At 42.6% G+C, this 21,482-nt stretch overlaps 1 protein-coding gene across 9 annotated transcripts in view; it reads right to left on the bottom strand.

Moving 5' to 3' along the window:
* The window catches only part of OSBPL3 (oxysterol binding protein like 3), a 145,913-nt gene that overhangs the window by 88,050 nt on the left and 36,381 nt on the right, over window positions 1-21,482 (bottom strand). For 6 of the 9 annotated variants that reach the window (XM_053266466.1, XM_053266463.1, XM_053266472.1 and 3 more), the window contains one exon: window positions 3,306-3,538. In XM_053266466.1, the coding sequence (XP_053122441.1) occupies window positions 3,306-3,398 (93 nt within the window). In that variant the 5' untranslated portion in view covers window positions 3,399-3,538. Of the gene's footprint in view, window positions 1-3,305; window positions 3,539-3,996; window positions 4,100-4,241; window positions 4,390-21,482 lie in introns of those variants that run through there. The other 3 variants (XM_053266464.1, XM_053266470.1, XM_053266471.1) reach the window with 3 other exon arrangements.

The raw sequence follows: 21,482 nt of genomic DNA, 5'->3' as shown, positions 1-21,482 counted from the left end.
GCATGCAGGTGCTCTTCCATGAGAGGTGGCATTCCCTAAGGGATGCATCTTACAGTGCATTCACATGTAGTCTCCCATTCAAATGCAAACCAGGGAAGACCCTGCTTAGCAGAAGGGGACAACTGAAGCTTGCTACCACAAGATCAACTCTCCTCTCGCTTACAAGATGCCCTCTTTCTTTTTGTTGTCCCCTGAAGTAGTTTAAACAGTTTTCTCCAGCATAAACAGGATTTACTTAATCTGATCAAAAGCACAGACACTGTGTAAAAGTGGAAACTGTTTCCCAGACAACTCTGCCAGATAATGACAGGCACGTAGAGAGCCTAACTAGGATCAACACTGGTATTTACTAGAAAGAAATGAGGAGACACTGAAAAAAATCATCCTCAAACACTGAGCAGAAGAGGAAGGCATGGTTGTTATTTGTCTCTAAAATTCTAAAAGTAGGAGTTGAATATTGAGGGGGTGGAGTTTCTTATACCAACTGCATTCAAATTCATAACATTTTACAATTTGTTTTATTTCAACATTCTTTATTTATTTAGTCACATTTATATTCCGTCCTATATAAAATCTCAGGATGGTCTATAATTTAAACAAACAGCAACTACAACCTAAAAATCATATAAAGCAGATTAAAATTCTCATAAACAAAACTTTAAAACATCATAAACTAAAAGCCTGATAAAACAGGTGTGTTTTCAAGAATCATTTCAAAACAACCAGAGATGGGGAGATTCCGATTTCATTTAATTAATTTTAATTTTAAACTGTTCTAATTATATACACTCTATTTATTGTTGTATAATCGTAACCTTTTTCTTTTGTTTTGGCTTGTGGCTGTAACATTACAGGATTTGAACTTGGGAGTATTATTATTATTATTATTTTTACATTTATATCCCGCTCTTCCTCCAAGGAGCCCAGAGCGGTGTACTACATACTTGAGTTTCTCTTTCACAACAACCCTGTGAAGTAGGTTAGGCTGAGAGAGAAGTGACTGGCCCAGAGTCACCCAGCTAGTTTCATGGCTGAATGGGGATTTGAACTCGGGTCTCCCCGGTCCTAGTCCAGCACTCTAACCACTATACCACGCTGGCTCTTCGGGGCAACCCTAGAGAAAGGCTGGTTTTGGGTCACCACCAAGCGTGCTAGTGGCAATCGTAACTGGACCTACCCTGTTTATATTAATAGGCAGTGGGGTTCATATATTACTTATAAGAATCTCAGCTTTCAATTCCATATGGGACCTTCAAATCCAGAGTCATTTGCCCTATTCAGACATTGTACGAGTGCACAGATGTCTATACACTCATACATATTTGTGCGTGAATGACTCTACCCATGTTCATTTGAAAAGTGAACCTGGGTACAGCCCTCTCAAATGTAGGAAACAGACAGAAAACGTATTGCTGTACCTGTGTTCAACATAACATGTGATTCACATGATATGAATCACTGTACCTGTACACAGATCTGTACATGCTATACACTTGTTATATGATCGTTAAACATGATTTATGAATAGGGCTAGTATCTCTCTGAGAATAGATGTTAGCGACAAACAGGAGGGTTCATACCTTCATGCGTTTCCTTATAAGCTTTCCAGAAGCTTTTGCCATTGTTAAGAAATGGAATGCTGGATGAAATGGAGCTCTGGTTGATTCATCAACGCTCTTCTTGAGTCTTAATTTTTAAACAGGTTTTTAGTTCTTATGATTACAGGGATAAACTTCCACACAGCTCACTGTGTATGTGTGTGTGCATGCTGTGAATGTACCATGGATTTTGATGGAAGTTTACATCAAAGCAAAGCTAAAATGTTGATACTGCTGTTTAAAAGTTTGTGCGTTCTCTCTCTCTCTCACTCACACACACTCACACACCCAACTTTGGCTTTGCTTCGATGTTAAGTTCCATCAAAATCCATATGTCTGTCACATATGAATATCATGGCCATAGCAACATGAAATCATTCATTTATAGAGCTAGATAGAATCCACTGTACAGCTGTAACTATTTTGAATTAGTAAGTATATTGAGGGCCTTCGTATAGCAATGCAGTCATGTAGTAGACAACTAATTGTGTATACAGGAATGCCAAACAGAGAGAGATTAATCTACCTGGAGGAAAGAACTCTTGACCTCAGATATTCTCTAGGGCTTGCATGGCAGCAAGTCTGACGCATTAGTGCATGTGCTAAAGAGATGGACAGGGAAGGAGAGAGAAAAGTAGATACCGATAATAAAAATACCCAGCAGAAATACATTTCTATGTGGTTAACTTAGAAAAACCCCTGAAAGTGTATATCTTTATACCATTCATTAAAACAGACCAGGCCACATCATAGTCTTTTAAACATATGGTGGATCCATCACAGAACTCACCAGTTGCCAAATTCACCACAGACCTATTCAACCTATTGCAGATTGCTACCAATTATACTGCTTTTCACACATTCAGCCTTAAGCTATAGCAAGAAACCACAGGGCACACAAAGCTCCAATTTAGAAAATGCACCACGCAGGTTTGTGTTCACCAGGGTATTGTATTGACAATATAAAAAGAAAAGAACTGAAGAGAAAAGGTTGCTACAAAAATAATTGTTTACTTATATAGTACAGCATTTATAGAACATAAAATATAAACAAAGCATACCATCAAAATGGAACTGGTCACAGGGGGCTTTATATGAAAACTAATTCCAAAGAGCATAGATCTTCATTCAAAATCTTACAACAGCTGTTTTTAAACTGCAAATAGTCAGGTGGGATTCTGAAAAGCACATCCTGACATCTATCTCAATTCACACCCTTTTTATTCTAAAAATTTCCATAATTAAATAGAAATAATAACTTAGAGAAAAACAGATTCCAGTCCTAAAACTACAACCTTGTTACTTCTTTAGATGTATTCCTACTACAACTCACGATATATAATAAACCCCATTCTTGTAGATATACAGTACATCCTTTCACTAATTCTTAAGTCTGAAGAACAGACAGCAACAAGATATGAGAAAAACATCCTGAACACACACAAGCATGAAGTTTCAGGTGAAAAGGCAATCATTTTCTTGGCCAAAACTGAATCAATTGACTAAAAGGAAAGAATGGGCAATTTTATTCTTAAAATCCATGAGAAACTCACATTTCTCAAAACACCAATTTGGCAACATTAACCACAAAGATTTTTTTTTAAAAAAACTACAAACCTCCAGGAAGTGAGATTTCCAATATACACCTTGGCTTATAATTCTTCATAAATCAATGTATTTACAAACACACACACAAACGACATTTACCTGTCTACTTCCTTGCTTAGACGAGGAGCTGCTGGTACTTCTTGAAGGTGATAAGACTTTCTGAGACACACCAAGGTTCTTTTCTTCAGTCATGATCTTGAAAGAGAGGTTTTCTTTTCTATCAACTTGATTACCAAATTATCCAAAATATGGGAAGACATGGAAAAGAAAGGCAAGAGTCACCGCTTCCCCAGATGTATTCCAACGTCATTATTGATTCTCAAAGGAGATTCCTAAAAGAGGAGGAACACAATACCAAGATTTAGTCCACAGTACTAGCCAAGAACCCATACTTTCAGTAATGCAGTCTGAACACATTAGCAAGTCAGTTTGCAATGAAGAATATTATTCAACATTTAGCAAGTAATGACAAAATGAGAATAAGATGATGGGAAAGCATATTTATATTGAACCCTACAAACTGATTACACTCGACATCAGCTCTCAAAGCACTTTAGGCATAAGATATCTTTGTTTTATGGCAGAGTGATCTGTGGAACTATTTCCTAGCTCCATATTGGCATTGATTCCATTAACTAGAAAATCAAAATCTCTCACCTGGATAGTTCCTTTACTTTTTCACCCAGTTTCTGCAGCATATGGCTGTGGCCATTTAACATGCCAATTGTAACCAACCCAGGAACAATACACAAAATTATTCACTTGAAACTAATAGAAGGAAATGACTCACGTGAAGAATGAAATGAAAGAATTAAACAGGGCAAGGAGAAGCCATTTAGAGAAACATCCAAAAATAGAATTGCCATAAGTTAAGCCAGTCTGGTGCAGGGTGAAGTTTACCCAAGTTAGACAGTTAAAGTAGGTCTCTTACTGAGTCTAGCAGGAAAACATTTAATAGGAGTCAGAGGATGCAGCTTGCATCAAAAACCTTGCAGGAAATCCCCAGTAACCCTGCATAGTGTGAGCAATAGTTACCATAGTTACAGGCTGTACCTACTCCACAAAAGTTAGACGAAAAGGTAACACCTTTCACAAAATCATGGAAATAAAAGATATATATCAACAAAATTAACTGGCAACGTAAGCTACTAGAATTTGGTCTGACTCTAGAGAGTGAAGCACAGTAATGCTGCCTACTGTCAGAACTTGGGACATATGACTGTTTAGGCACCATGTCACATGACCACCTGCATGACTGCCTCAGAGAGGTTAATGGGAAGGAAGAGGACAGTCAGTGCCATTCTGTGCTTAACGACCTCTTAATTGCATTGGCAACAAAGAAGCTCTGCCCAAGGAAGGCAACCCTCACAACAGCTGGTTGTACAATATAACCAAACATAGGCAGCAAACATTCACTTGTACAGGGGCTTCAGTCAGTTAAGGACATTATTAAGTAAAAGCTTAGCAGTAGAAAAGGCCACAGGCTAAAGAGCTTTAAGAGATCAGATCTGGAAATTTTCAGACACCCCCTGCCAAAAAAACCCAACCACCACCAACAACAACACAAAACCAACTTTCAGTTTTTGTCTCCGGGTGGCCATAGGGCATTTGCACAAGAGGCTCATGTAATGAAGAGAGGTCCCTGCCACTTATTTCAGTTTATTGTCTCTCTGTGGTTTTTGTTTGGGGGAAGTGCAGGGAGAGAACTAATAAAATGTTAATTAAAAGTAACATGCAACAGACCAGCATAAAACTGATAGGTCCCAAGTAATCTATAAGCTTCGGAAGTAAGTCCTAACAAGATAAAATAGTTAATATAAAGACAAACAAGATAAAATAAAAATATTTAAGAACCCATCTGAATTTAGTTGTAACAAAGTTTCACTTATTTGAGACTTCATTCCCAGCTCTACCTCCAGCTCCTCTGAAAGAAATATTAGAAAAAAGCTGGTAGTAGAGTTGCCATGGAGTATTTATAACTTTTGTTGTTGCTTAGCACTCTCTTTCTATGGTTCTTTTGAACCATTATGGCTCATCCAGTAGTTCCCATTGTATCTTTAGAATATACAAAAACGTTTCTATAAATATAGTCTACTTCATCATTCATGGAATTCTCCACTAAACACCAGAAAGAAACACAACACCCTCATTTTCTATCATTGTCTACACAAGTATTTTTTAAGCACAGAGGAATGTTTTTAGCACTGTATTTCCTGCATGATCCACTCAAGGACAACTATAAAACCTACAATTCTGTATTCCACCGAGTTGTTCATTTAAAAGGTTTTGACATTAAAATGCTACAAGGACAAGGAACAATAAAATTAACGCAAGAGAATGAGGTGACAAAGGTGAAGAAAATACAGAGAAACGAGGAATGTTTTCCCAATAATTGTTTTAAAACAAACACATTTTTAAAACATAAAACTGCTGCTGCTGTTTTATGTTTCATCATTATAATTACTGTATATTTTTATCTTACATACTTGTGATCTCTATTCTATTGCTTTGAAATGTTAGCTGCCTTTAGTTCAATTTTAATGGGGAAATGTGGGATTGAAACTATAGCAATCAATAAGAAGAGAGGTTCATGCTAGCCCTGAGCCAGTATCAATAACACAACGCTGCATGTCCACATAATAGATGGGGGCACAGCTTTCTACATATAGTGGAGAGGATGACAGGGGGAGAAGAGCAACAGTCTGCCTTTTCAACTTGCAGTTTTCATTCTATAAGGACAGATAGGTATGAAGAGAGACCTCCCATACCCCTCCAACCTGTTACATTCCTGGCTGCCACTACATATCCTCCTCATCGAAAGGGCAGCTTTCACATACATGCATTCTATCCACATGTGGCTTTACTAGCTGTGTAATGGGATGCCAATTGCAAGCATGCATATACCAGAGTCCAAGAGCTTCCCCCCACTAAGAGGAGGTGGCCGAGACTGGAATTCCTCTATTATTATTATTTCTTGTTTACACAGTCAGACAGGTGTTATTGACTGGTTTGTTTTATCCAGACATCGAGTCCTTCCCAAGGACCTGGGATGGCTGAATTTTATTGTCAATTGTTATAGATATCGTCACAAAATATAGGCTGTTCCCAGTAAAGTTGCTTTTTGTAATTGGCTGATGGTGATTTCTGTGGCCCCTATGGTGTTGAGGTGCTCTTCAAGTTGTTTTGGAATTGTACCTAGGATGCCAATTACCACTGGGATTATATTGGTCTTTTTCTGCCACAGCCTTTCAATTTCAATTTGTAGGTGATGATGATGATGATGATTTTTACAATTTATCCCGCTCTTCCTCCAAGGAGCCCAGAGCGGTGTACTACATACTTGAGTTTCTCATCACAACAACCCTGTGAAGTAAGTTAGGCTGAGAGAGAAGTGACTGGCCCAGAGTCACCCAGCTAGTATCATGGCCAAATGGGGATTTGAACTCGGGTCTCCCTGGTCCTAGTCCAGCACTCTAACCACTACACCACGCTGGCTCTAGATAGTACTGTGAAACTGGACACTGCAAAGTGTCACTGGTAGTGGCGAAGACCATTGTTTGGCTCACAGCAAGGTCTATCATCTGCTGCTTTAATACAATGGAGGAAGTGGAAACAAGCAGTTCACAGAAAGGATCACTTGAGGGCTGGAAGGGGAGGTGCCTGCTTCAGTGTCCCTCCCTAAACAGCTGGGACAAGGAAGCCGGAGGCCCAAACCTTTGCTGAGGCTTTCCCCCTTCTACGAAGCCATCACCTCTTCCACCTCACCAGGTGGTGCTTTTATAACCCACTTAACCTGGAAAAAAGATTGTAGTGAAAGGAAGTTCTACCCCTCTCTCCCTGCCCAACAGGTCATCTGCATCCTCACTTGCCAGGTGAGGGGTACAGGAGTGGCACAGAGGGGCTCCTTGGCTGGAACCTGCATCTAGCATGCATCACTGACCTGTAGGAGAGCTGGTCTTGTGCTAGCAAGCATTGATTGATTGATTGTTAAATTTATATACCACCTTTCATTAAAAGAATCCCAAGGCGGTTTACAGCAGAATGTAAAAACAAGAGTGTAAAAATGACACAATTAAAATATTAAGCTAAAAATATAAAACAAATCTGATTAAAAAATTTAAAACACAAGCATAAACACAATATAAAATGCAAAGTACAAAGAGTAGGGATGTGCAAAAAGTTTCGGGTGATTCGGGGCCGAACTGAATCACCCTCGATGTCCCTCGATATTTTTTTGGGCTGAGCCGAATCACCCAAATTTCGGGGCCGAAAAATTCGGGTGATTCGGCTCATGACCGATTTGGGGGGATTTTTTGAAGTTTTAGTGACTTTGGGGCAGTTTGGGGGCATAGAATAGGATCTGGGCAAAAAGAGTGGGGTGGGGTGGTAGTGCCTAATCGGTGGAGGCTACCACCCCAATTTAAGGGGGATTGGACAAAGGGCTGATTTTTTGGGAATTTTTGAAGTTTTTGTGTCTTTGGGGCAGTTTGGGGGCAGAAAGTGGATCTGCCCCAAAAGGGTGGGGTGGGGTGGTAGTGCCTAATGGGTGGAGGCTACCACCCCAATTTCAGGGGGATTGGTCAGAGGGCTGATTTTTTGGGAATTTTTGAAGTTTTGGTGTCTTTGGGGCAGATTGGGGGCAGAAAGTGGATCTGCCCCAAAAGAGTGGGGTGGGCTGGTAGATAGTGCCTAATGGGTGGAGGCTACCACCCGTCCCCAATTTCAGAGTGATTGGGCAGAGGGCTGGATTTTGGTGAATTTCTGAGGTTTTTCTTCATAAGGTGCAGTGTGCTAGATTGATATTCATAGTAAATGAGAGTGTGAAAAAGTGAAAGTGGGGTCATGAGAGTTCTTTAATTGAATAAAATCTCATTTGCTATCATTGAATGAGAATTCACACCTCAGAAAATAAGGGAATAACATCCCTTCAGAAAAACTTCCAAAGACACAAAAACTTCAAAAATTCCCAAAAAATCAGCCTTTGTCCAATCCCCCTTAAATTGGGGTGGTAGCCTCCACCCATTAGGCACTACCACCCCACCCCACTATTCTGCCCCAGGCCCCAATTTCTGCCCCAATCTGCCCCAAAGACATGAAAACTTCAGAAATCCCCCAAAAATCAGCCCTTTGCCCAATCCCCCTGAAATTGGGGTGGTAGCCTGCACCCCACCCCACTCTTTTTGCCCAGATCCCATGCTATGCCCCCGAACTGCCCCAAAGTCACTAAAACTTCAAAAATTCCCCAAAAATCAGCCCTTTGCCCAATCCCCCTGAAATTGGGGTGGTAGCTTCCACTCATTGGGCACTACCAACCCACCCCAAAATTTTGCCCCTGGGCCCTCCCCCCCAAATTTATTCGGATTCAGATTCGGATTAAATCCGAATCCGAAACAAATCAAGGGTGATTCGGGTCACCCATATTCGGGCACAAAACAGAACAGGGGTGATTCGGTTCGGGTCCCGAACCGAATCACCGAAAATCTGAATTTCACACCCCTAACAAAGAGCAGCAGCAGAGACAATCATATAAAAGCCTGGGTAAAAAGCCACAATTTAACATGCTTTCTAAAAGCTGTGATGGAGACTGAGGAGCCATTTCAGAGTCTGGGGGGCAGCAACAGAGAAGGCCCTGTCCTGCATGCACGACAACTGAGCCTCCCTCATTGTTGGCACCCGGAGCAGAATCCCCTCAGATGACCTCGTCAAGTGGGCAGCAACCCTTGGGAGCAGGAGGTCCCTCAGATTATCCAAGGCCCAAACCGTTAAGGGCTTTAAAGGTCAAAACCAGCACCATAATTGGACCTGGAAACAAACTGGTAGCCAGTGCAGCTCTTTCAAAATGAGTGTGATGTGCTCCCATCGGGCAGCTCAAGATTTTGCAATAGCTGCCGTTTCCGGATATTCTTCAAGGGCAGCCCCACGTAGAGCGCGTTACAGTAATCCAGCTGTGACGTGACCAAGGCATGGGTAACTGTAGCCAGATCTGCCTTCTTGAGAAAGGGCTGGCCTTTGGCTGGCGCACTAGCCAAAGTCGTGCAAAGGCACCCCTGGCCACTGTCTCCACTTGAGCTTCCAAAAGCAGAGCAGGTCCAGTAATACCCGCAAGCTGCATACTTGCTCCTTCAAGGGGAGTGCAACCCCATCCAGAACCAGTAAAATCTCCTCATCCCGATTGGCTCTCCTACTGACCAACATTACCTCCATCTTGTCCGGAGCATGACTTGTCCCCTTAGCTAATCAGGGTCCGCTGGACTGGGTTGCATATGAATGGGAGACTTGATGTGTGAGCACTGTAAAATATTCTCCTTAGGGGATGGAGCTGCTCTGGGAAGAGCAGAAGGCTCCAATTTCCCTCCCTGGCATCTCCAAGCTAGGGCTGAGAGAGACTCCAGCCTGCAACCTTAGAGAAGCCGCTGCCAGTCTGGGTAGGCAATACTGAGCTAGATAGATCAATGGTCTGACTCAGTATATATGGCAGCTTTCTATGTTCCTATTACCATACAAGGGCAGACACTGAATTTTGCATTTTCAAATACACATAAAAATGCCTAATTTCAGATACATCATAAGTTCTACAGTAAATTTCCCCTCTCCATATCTATGCACATTTTTACCCGACAGCTGAGTATAGCACTTCATCCATCCAATGAAGTTTATAGCTTATGCCAGGGATTCCCAAACTGTGGTACTCCAGATGTTGCAGGAATACATGTTGCAGGATGTTGCTATGGTTTATTGTGGCTGGATGATGGAAGCTGTAGTCCAGCAACATCTGGAGTACCACAGTTTGGGAACCCCTGGCTTATGCTATAATGAGGCTGTTCTCACAAGCAACCTAGGCTAGACTGCTCATGTGGAGCGCTGGGATCTTTGTGGATCCCAGCACTTCCACCCAGCCTAACTCCACACCTAAGCCCAGATCTTAGCCAATGTTAAAGGAGCAAGTGCTCCCTTAAGCTGGCTCCTGGGCTTATGTGTCTCCTTGGGCTCCATGGAGCCCGAGGAGACACAAGGGACAGGCACCTAGAGCACCTGTCTGACGTGGTAATCCCCCAAGGCACCATGCTTGTAATGCAGTGTCTTGTGGGATATCCAGAGACCGGGGAAACATAGTGATCCATGCTGCTCCCAGAAGCACTGTTTCCAGCCGCCAGTTGTGTGGGCGAGCAGTTCATGCGCCAAATGGCAAAGATCGATAGTTTGGGGGAAGGTAGGTTGAACCCTGCCTTCCCCCTGCCTGCACAGTCATGTGAATAGCCCCAATAAATGCATTAGTCTAAAGCAGGGATTCTCAACGTGTGGGTCCCCAGATGTAATTGGACTTCAACTCCCATAACTCCCAACCAAAGGCCACTGGGGCTGGGGATTATGGGAGTTGAAGTCCAATAACATCTGGGGACCCACACGTTGAGAAACCCTGGTCTAAAGTATGACAAGGCCCTTGGTTTTCAGTGCAACATACTAACACCACTATCCCTCTGGAATCTCAAATAATTAGGTTGTCTTGGACTATTGGTTATTATCCAGTCAAAGTTAAGCATTTTGTCAGGGACTCAGGATTGGTTGCGGCAGGTTGACACTGGACTTAGATCAGTCCTGAATAGCTGATGATCATGGACCTATTTTCTTTCTCACCTTAGCCTACCCTCACAGGGTTGTTATGATGATAAAAGCATGGCGGGGAGAGACATGACCACGCTGTAGCGGATTAAGCTAACACAGGTCCCCCATGTGTTCAGGAATGCTCCCCCAAGGATGGAATGCCCCCTAAACCTTGAAAAATCACGGAGGGACCACAAAATGGCTCCTCCTGTCTCTTCCTGGCTTCCTAGAGACAAAACAGCAGCTAGAAGTGACCTCCACTGTGGATACATGAGTTTTAAGCCATTAGTATCAATGGGTACTGGAAATATGTGTGAATAAGACACTCTGTGGATACACAAGGACCGTGAATAGTGGTTCAATTAATAACAAGTTCTCCTGTACTAGTATTTCTAGAATGTAATAGTTCACCAGCAACCAGCTTTAACTTAGCCTAACTCATTATTTTACTGTAAACACTGTACCTCCTCCTCCTCAGAATCTTGCCCCATTGTGGCTATTTAAGTAACTTGCCTAGGGAGCAAGAGGTTGCTGGTTTGAATCTCCGCTGGTATGTTTCCCAGACTATGTTTCCCAGACTATGGGAAACACCTGTATCAGGCAGCAGTGATATAGGAAGATGCTCTTATACTGGGAGGGAGATGGCAATGGTAAACCCCTCCTGTATTATACACTGACTCAACGGCACAACTTTATTTGGCCATCACTGGGAGCATTCCACTCAGGGAAAATAGATGCCATGTAGAAGGTGATCCTGATCGGGACCATGGCGGGAGCAAAGGATTTGAGTCCCCTCCCCGACATGATAGTCACAATCTTGATTGAACCCATATAGTTTGACTCTAAACAGAAAGCTGATTAGAGTATTTAAAAAGAGGACAAGAGACTCAACGTCTAGGAGATAATCATTATTCCTTTATAAGCCCACAAGTACACTAGCCTTAAAATGCAGTGTCCCATCAGCCTAGCAGGTGCACTAGCATACTAAGCTGTACAAAGCAGAGATTTACACAAAATTTTCAAAGTATTAAAGGCGAAAGGACAGAGGTTGTGTTAATGCTGGCATTATGAGAATATATGATCCACCAAAGTGTGTGTGTGTGTGGGGGGGCACTACAAAAGGCATGCTTACTCAAATGGGAGTTTGTGCATTCTATACATTTAGTTTCCCAAAGCCATGTGTGCCCGGAATGGACTACGTGCTACTTCCAACCTGCAGGAAATAAAGGCTTTATCAACCTATTCTCATAACTGCTTTATTTGGGAGGGAAGGAGGGTGGAACAGCAGAAACTCAAGGGTGATCAAAACAAAATGATACACATGAAATGCTTAGAATATTATAAAGTGCTACCCAACAGGCTAATTAACTAGGGGTGTGCATACAGGTTTGGCATCGAACTGGCTCGATGTTGGACATGCCCAGTTTGAGGGCTCAACGTTGTGTAGACCTCAAACCGAACCTGCTCCTATTTGGCCTGATCTCAAGCCAAACAATCCGCAGTTTGGGTGTTTGATTTAAAAAAAAACACACGTTTTTTAAAGTCTGAAATTCAGCATCTCCCACTCCAGGGACTTTTCCATGGCCGCGCGCATGTGTGGGGGGATTCCTCTGGAGGTTCCTCCCCACCCCACTGGCCTCCAGTTTGTTACGAATATGCCCAGTTTGAGTGGTTTTAGGCCCCTTCCGGGGCCTAGCCTGTCCAGTCTGAACTCGAACCAAACGAGGCAAAAGGTTTTGTGCACACCCCTGTAAGCAATATTGTGAGCTATCAACTCTGCTTTAAGTACTGTATACTAATATTAAGTCTCTGCTTTTAACTGTGCAAGCAAAAGGGCAAGAAGTACCCCAATATATTGATGGCAAATCAAGTTTATGCCACTTCTATACCCTGCGGCGTTTATACCCTGCACCTACAGAGTGCTTTAGGGAGGCATGTTCACTATGCTGAAGCATCCTGGATCCTTTCCCAAATTAGCAGGAATACCATCTTCACTTCAGTTGTAAATATTTAATGGAATTGGGAGCTGGCTTTTCACCTACATATTTAAAGCATCTAGCACAACAGGATCCAAATCTTAATAAAAGTTTATACACAGTCTGGCCAAAGATTGTAAACATTAACCGGAATGCAAGCTTGAGCTTTCAAGAGGTATCAACAAATCAATTTCCAAACCAAAACAAATCTCACCTGTAGACAGGCTTAGATTCCACAGCACATGAGAAGATGCAAGACATCCAAGCAGCATGGAACAGAGGCAGCTGTGCTCAAAATTAATCTTAACAAGAGGATGCTTGGCACGGCCAACAGATGCATATCAATGAGGCAGCTTCTCGGCTTCAGCAGAATGACAGATATTATATGGGATCCATTATGAAAAACTGAGAACGGCAGCACCACCACCCCACAAATATGTTTATGTTAACAATACAGTAGTACTACAACACACGTTAAACCACTCAGGCAGGTAAGAAAAACTAAAAAACAGACATTCAGCTACAATATGGCTCCAATTGGTTTTGCCGTCTTAACAGCTGTTCTTCTCCCTTACATATCAACCAAGAGAAAAGTGGGACAGGCAGGTTTTTAAAATACCAGAAGCCCTGGAGACCTACCAACGTGTATTTTAGATTTACAGTTTTAGACTGCCCTGGTTTTACGGAACCTGAAACATTTGTGACATTTTAAAAAGGAGATGGCATATGATAGAAGCAGACTGAAAGCCTCCACATGAAGGAGATGCTAGGATACTTAACACAGAAGCATAGGAAGTTGCCACATACTGAGCCAGCCCATTGGTCTATCTAGCTCAGTATTGTCTTTACAGACTGGCAGCAGCTTCTCCAAGGTTGCAGGCAGGAATCTTTCTCAGCCCTATCTTGGAGAAGCCAGGGAGGGAACTTGAAACCAGAGCGGCTCCATCCCCTGAGGGGAATATCTTACAGTTCTCACACTTCTAGTCTCCCTTTCACATGCAACCAGGGTGGACCCTGCTTAGCTAAGAGGAGAAGTCATGCTTGCTACCACAAGATCAGCTCTCCTTACAGAGCATTAGGCCAGAAGTTGGATTACAGTTATACACAGGTTGACCTTCTGTTAAAAACTGAAAACTATAGGACGATTGGAGGCTGCCTTCTACAGTCAGACCATTGGTTCATCTAGCTCAGTATTGTCAACCCTGACTGGCAGTGGTTCTCCAAGTCCTGCCTGGATATGCCAGAGACTGAACCTGGGAGCTTCTGCATGTGAAGCAGATGCTCTACCACTGAGCTACAGCCCCATGTCCTAAGAGGAATATCTTACAGCAGACAGTGCTCATATATAGTCACCCATCCAAATGCAAACCAAGGCATACCCTGCTTAGCAAGAGGGAATAAGACATAACAGTCCTGCTGTTGGATCAGGCACAAGGCCCATCTAGTCTAGCATCTTGTTTCACACAGTGGCCTACCAGATGCCACTGGGAAGCCCACAGGCAAGAGGGAGCCCTCTCTCCTGCCGTTGCTCCCCTGCAACTAGTATTGAGAGGCATCATGCCTCTGAGGCTGGAGATGACCCACAGCCACCAGACTAGTAGCCATTGATGGACCTGCCCACCATGAATCTGTCTAAGCCCCCTTTAAAGCCATCCAAGCTGGTGGTCATTACCACATCCCATGGCAAGGAAGTTCATAGATTAATTATGCACTGTGTGAAAAAGTACTTTCTCTTGTCGGTCCTAAATTTTCTGGCCTTCAGTTTCATGGGGTGACCCCTGGTTCTAGTGTTGTAAGAGAGGGAGAAAAAAATTCTCTCTGTCCACCCTCTCCATGCATAATTTTATACACCTTAATCACGTCTCCCCTTAGTCACCTCTTTACCAAGATAAAGAGCCCCAAATGCTGTAGCCTAGCCTCATAATGAAAGCCTCTGATCATTTTGGTTGCCCTCTTCTGCACCTTTCCCAGTTCTACAATATCCTTCTTAAGATATGGTGACCAAAGCTATACGCAGTACTCCAGATGTGGCCACACCATAGATTTGTATAAGAGCTTTATAATATTAGCATTTTTATTTTCAATCCCCTTCCAAATGATTTCTAGCATGGAATTAGCCTTTTTCACAGCCGCGTACAGAGACAACACTTTCAGCGAGCTGTCCACAATGACCCCAAGATCTCTCTCCTGGTCATTTACTGACAGCTCAGATCCCATCAACGTATATGTCAAGTTACTGTCTTTTGCCCCAACGTGCATCACTTTACATTTGTTTAGATTGAACCGCATTTGCCATTTTGTCGCCTACTCTCCCAGTTTGGAGAGATCTTTTTGGAGCTCCTCACAATCTGTTGTGGATTTTACTACCCTAAATAGTTTAGTGTCATCTGCAAATTTGGCCACTTCACTGGTAACCCCAACTTCTAGATAGTTTATTAACAAATTAAAGAGCATTGAACCCAGTACCGATACCTGGGGCACCCCACTTCCTACCTACCTTCATTGTGAAAACTGTCCTACACTCTAGAGGAAAAAGCTGCCACTGGTCACAGTTTTATATAGGTACCTGCACATCATTAACTCCCCCCACCCCTAAAGTGAGATTTAGAAAGAATGGGAATGCTTTTCTTTACTAGCATCTTTTTTCCTGGGTCAACATGGTGGTGCCCAGTCATGGCTATGTGAGTGTGGCCTTTGCACTGGTCTGTATGGGCAAGTCTCGCTTCAGTACTGGCAACTTTTACAAATGGCAGTGTTGTGCTCCTGGTCTTCTATGGCAGTCTGCAAACACTTTGCTTAAGCACTAGGAGTCTGGCACAGCCTTGCTTGGGTTTATATTTGTGTTGGCTATTGTGGAGATAAATGCAAGAAACACACACCAAATTCCTTTATGCATTTATTTAGAAGAAACAAAGCAAAGTGTATAATAAAAAGCAATTATTGTGATGATGATGATGATGATTAGCCACCTCACAGTCCAACTACCCAGAAGCTGGATGGGAGGGGAAAAAGAGGAATAAGGACAGATTAAAAACAGAATCTATTTCACATATCATACTGGGGCAGCCGCTGGGATGCTTTGGGCATGCAGCTTCAAAACACACAAACACACCTCCTGAGCCCACAGCTTGGCAAAGTGAGGAGGCTCAGCTTCCCCTTTGCTTCATTGAGTGGTTCTCTCTTTCAGGTACTCTACTCTTCTGTATCCCTCATGTGGTATATCACAGTCTATCCACCACAGAGGCCTTCCCTCTGCTAGCTCCAGTGTGACACACATACACATACACAGTCCTTGAGCAGAAAAATGTCCCTGGTATATCCCTTTTGAGTGGTCTTTTTGCAATTAAGGCACAACAGGGAAGGGAGGGAGGCAAGCAGGAAGAAACTGGGTACCTGTTTTCCCAGGCCTTCAACTGATACCAAATTTTTAATTTTTTAAAATCTATTTTATTTTAAATGTATTTTAAATATTTTATATTTTAATTCTGTAAACCGCATAGAGATTTTGATATTAGGCAGTATATAAATTCAATAAATAAATAAATAAAAGGGGAGGGTATGAATTCCAGGTGAAGGAGGAACTTGGCCAGGGCTATTATGATATACATCTAAGAGCAAACAACATATCAAAGAGGAGAAACTGGCCAGATGGCTCAGAGGCAATTAGGCAGTCAGAGAGATATTTACAGCCATGTCTCTAAGTGAGCAGTTTTCTTGACTTCACACATCTATTTCCCATAATTCCCCACAAAATTCATGCCTCTAGCCATAGAGCTTTGAGCAGTTCTATTCACTTGCGTTTTTAATATATGGGCTAGGGCTGGACCATGACAGCAGCTCCAATTTCAGCCAGAAAGTGACCAATACATATACATTGGATTCTTCTTTCTGGTATGTTTATCACTTTAGTGTTAGGCAGGAGATTGAGGGATTCCTTTGAAGGTGGCAATCTGTAGAAAAATGTTTTTCATGGATAGGAGTTGGGGAAGGGAACCTTCTCAACTTCGAGAGCATTCCCTAAAATAAAACAAGAGCAGAGCTCTGCATATATTCAGCTGTTTCATCTACTAGGCAGCATTGTTTTGCCTGGATTGGTGCCCTGTATAAGCAGGAATGGACTAAAGGAACCCATCTTCACTGTCTGAGGCGAACCACAATGCTTGCTGGTGGGCAGAGAGCTCTGGGTTTTTAGGCTTAGTCCTGGAAGCCCAGAATCCTTCCATTGCTTCAGCACAACCAGCCCTAAAACCTCTCTCTGCTGCTGAATCTAGGTGCTCCCTTCCAGTCCATCTTGGACTGGAAATAGTGCCTGGATTCTACAGTCTGCACTGCTGCTATACAGTGTTCTCTAATTTTTTTAGCCTATTTTTCAGTAGGCTTATGAGATCACCTGGCTTTCTGTGTGTGTGCGCCATCTACTCCGCAATGCCTGGAACAATATGAATCAAATTGGGTACAGATGTAGGGACACCTCAATAGCATAGTTTGTGATGATGTCATCCACCCCAATCCAAGATGGCGGGCACATGGCATTTTGAGGTGCAAGCAGGCTAATTTGTGGACTGCCTAATCTGTTTGAACCAAATTGGGTATCGTTGCAGTGACACACAGGGACACCTCAAAAGGCAGAGTTTGTGATGATGTCATCCACCCCAGTCCAAGATGGTGGTGGTGTGAATTTCTGAGGCACAAGTGGGCTAACTTGTGAACTGCTTAATCAATTTGAACCAAATTGACTACAGCTGTAGGGACACATAGGCATGCCCTAATGGCGTGGTGTGTGATGTCATCCACTCCAAATCAAGATGGTGGCCACATGAACATCTGAGGCGCAAGTGGGCTAATTTGTGGTCTGTCTAACCAATTTAAACCAAATTAGGTACAGCGGCAGTGAGTGACACACAGGGTTTCCTCAATGGCAGAATTTGTGATGTCATCCTCACTGATTCAAGATGGTGGATGTGTAAACTTCTGAGGCGCAAGTGGGCTAACTTGTGAACCACTTAACAGATTTGAACCAAATTTGCTACAGCTGTAGGGACACATAGGGACACCTCAACAGTGTAGATTGTGATGATGTCATCCAACCCAATTCAAGATAGTGGACATGTGAACATTTGAGGCACAAGCACATTAACTTGAGGACTGTCTAACTGATTTGAACCAAATTTGGTACAGCTGTAGTAAGTGACACACAGGGACACCTCAATGGTGCAGTTTGTAATGATGTCATCTAACTTGATCCAAGATGGTGGAGACATGAACATATGAGGTGCAAGAGATCTAACTTGTGGACCTAAATTTGAACCAAATTTAGTCCAGTTGTAGAGACAGTGAAAGGAAAGTAGGCTGATTAGTTCTTACTAGAACAACTTGTTTCAACTGTGTGCGGAATGAGTTTACTTCTGGGCGGCAGTATAAAAGCAGTGTGTGCACATGTATATTCAGAGTGGGACCTTCCTGATTAAACCTGAGTGGAATCCAAAATCTACTGAGCAGATAGCAAAGAATGTGTGAGCACACGCACGCCTTAGAGGGAACACTGCTACTATAAGTGAGCATTCTAGACTGTCAATGAAGAGCAAGACTATAGAGAGTTTAATTGCTCATTAGTGGAAAGGAGGCCCTTCGCATCCTACTAAGGGCAGGGTGGTTAGAATAAGAAAGCCTCCTACTCCAGAGACCCATTCAGGCATTTTTAACCTGGGAACAGAGGGTGAATGGGAGTGTTCCAACATCCCCCTGGTGCTCCCAAGGTTCAACATTTGAGGTCAGTTATGTAGAGGAAGTATCCTCAGGTTCAAGCCTCCTCTCCTCAGACACTGGACCTGTGGATGGCACTGGCACCAGGAATTCTATATAGCCAAAATACTCCAATTCCATCTGTATCTGGATATGATAATATCCAAGTTCATAAAGCCTGAATAAGACCCAAAGGCTAGTAGGTAAAAGTGGTAGCAACTGCTTTTCTCAGAAGAGATAATAGATTCCCTCTTGTCCAGAACCATATCATTGGGAGGGGGCATAACTGGATCATGTATTCATACTTACTGTTTACCAGCAAAATGAGCTTCCACAACACATTTGTGATTGTGTTCATATATTCTTCTTTAAGCAAGCATATTTCCTCAAAACACACAAATAAAGCCTCTTTCTTAGCTTCAGCTTGCAAGCACTTTGTCACCTTTGCCACTCTAGAACAAAATAATCAGCTCTTTTTTAATTTAGCATGTGGCTGTTAGTCCTTTAGCTAACGCTTCTGAATATTTTATACACTGCTGTCCTCCCTCGTTAGTCTGAAAGACATAAAAACTAAGGTACTGTGACTTTTCAAAACAAATTGCGTCTGTCTAGATTCCAGAATCCAGTACAGTAGGCTGGTTTACAAAAAAATTAAGCTTCCGATTATTAGGGACAAGCTAGACATGCCCAAATGAAGTTTTTTAAAATGAAAAGCAGATTTGGACGCAAGAGGACAACATTCTGAACAGAGGAGAGACATTCAATTCACCAAGAAGGCGGGGGGAACAATTCAGAGAGGTGATCTCCAGTGGAAGAGTGGCAGGGAAGCAGGCACAGGGTCAAGCACCCCTTTCTCTACTCCAGATATTTGCCTTCCAAAGGCTGCTTTTCATTTTCAAAATGAAGTGGTTCATGCTTTAGAGTGCAACATCTGATTTGCCCACTGGATAATAGCAAAAGGACATTTTCATACTTTTTGTATGCATGCACAGACACACAAGCTTTATTCAAACATTATGTAGTACACTCATGCATGTGTTTGTGTGGACGACTATACTTGCATTCTTTTTTAAAGTCTGGGCACAGGCTCCTCAAATGCCTGGCACAGATAGGAATCATACTGCTGTACCTGTGTTCAACATAACCTATGGATAACTGTACCTATGTACAAATCTGCACCTATATACAAATGTGTATCTGTGTACACTGTACACTCATTGTACAAGTGTTGCACTTAAAGTGTTAATAGGGCAACAATTCTCTGCGTATGCAGATAGGAGCATTCTGTTTGGTAATGTTTGAGTATTCTGTTTGGGCAGCTCTGCAATAGGATTGTGCAGGTCAGTAAGAGTCAAAATTCCAATTCAGAATTCCCGGCCTCCACCACAAGGAGACAGGTTGTGGCCCTTTAAAAGCTGCCTAGCACTGGTATGGGGAAAGCCTTTCCTATGGGAGAACCTGGGATGGTTCCCAGCCATCCCAGGAGAGTGCCCAACTTTCCCTTCATCACTCCCCATTCACTTCCTGGACACTCCCCAAAATTGCTGCAGCCACCCAGTGTTCTCATGCCAGTGCTAGGCAGCTTTTAAAAGACCCCCACCCCGAGGCAGTGAGGAAGTCTGCAATTATAGCAACCAGAGGGCTGCAGACAGGTGTTACAAAGACAGCTAATACAAGACAGTGGCCAAGTTAGAGTTCTTAGCCCGACAGAAATATTCACAAGGGGAATAATACTGGACCAGCTTGCATGGTTCTTATGAGAAGCACCGAGCAGGTGAAGTATTCTGTAGGAATGTGCAGAATGTCCTGTCGGTAGAACATTCTGACTCAAAACTAGCTGTTTTGAGTGTTCTGAGCTCGGAATAGAGCACCCTTCAAATGAAAGGCCTGTTCTGAGCTCAGAACAAAATGACACCGTTCCAAAGTCAGAACATTCCGATTGCCATTTTGGATTCCAAAATGGCACTCTTCTGGCCTCTGCGCATGCATGGCAGACATGTGCATGGTCAGCACCACCACTCAAATGGTGGCTGTTCATGCTCAAACAACAGAAGAGCGCCATTTTCGAGACCAAAATGGCACTCAGAATGTTCTGTCAGAAGAACCAGCCTGACTGACTGTTCTGTTGGAGTGTTCTGGGTATTTGCATTCTGTTCCGAGCTTGGAATGGAACACCAACATTATTCCATGTACATCCCTAGTGTTCTGGATACTCACATTATTCATTTTATTAAATAATTACCATATATGTTAAATTTAAATCTAAAAAGATCTTCTGCTTCTCTTGGGCAGTTTTGAATTATTGATTTGACCGAGTGTTAAAAATCTGTTGAGAACAGTATCGGTTAAAATATGATGGTTATATTCAGAATATCTTCTAAATTCCAAAATAAAAATAAAACCTCCCCCCACTGCATATTCCAGTGTACGTTCAGCTAATTTCAGTGGCAGTATTGTCTATGCCAAATTTGTTATCTGTAGGTAACTGAGAAGTATGACTTTATTTTGCACACGCACACACACACACGAACAAACTCTTGAAAATATATAATAGATGATCCTACTACATTTAGATGAGATCAAGTCCCCTTGATTTCAACAGGAGAATTAAACAAAAACTTAATTCTGTTCCATTGTTCTCCAGTTGCTCTTGCTGTTCTCTTGTTCTTTCAACCACACAGGTAAGCTGAAAATGTTTTACCAGTCTACAAAGCTTTTGCCAGCCTTCATGCATCATATAGTACATTGAGTGATAAAACCTTGCCTGCAAGGTTTTCACCCAGAAGCTCCTTTTACTGACATTGCTGTATAACTTCTGTTGAATCTGGAAATAATTATTTGACTGACTCTAGTGGTTAGAATGTTTGACAAGGGCCAGGCACATCTGAACTCAAAATCCTACCCACTCCCATTCAGCCATGCAGCTCATCAAGTGGTCCTGGTCGGGACTGCTCGC

The sequence above is a fragment of the Hemicordylus capensis genome, chromosome 6, assembly GCF_027244095.1.
Source record: "Hemicordylus capensis ecotype Gifberg chromosome 6, rHemCap1.1.pri, whole genome shotgun sequence".
NCBI classification, from domain to species: domain Eukaryota; kingdom Metazoa; phylum Chordata; class Lepidosauria; order Squamata; family Cordylidae; genus Hemicordylus; species Hemicordylus capensis.
The sequence above is the reverse complement of the archived record's forward strand: the minus strand, read 5'-3'. Positions and strand labels throughout refer to the sequence as shown.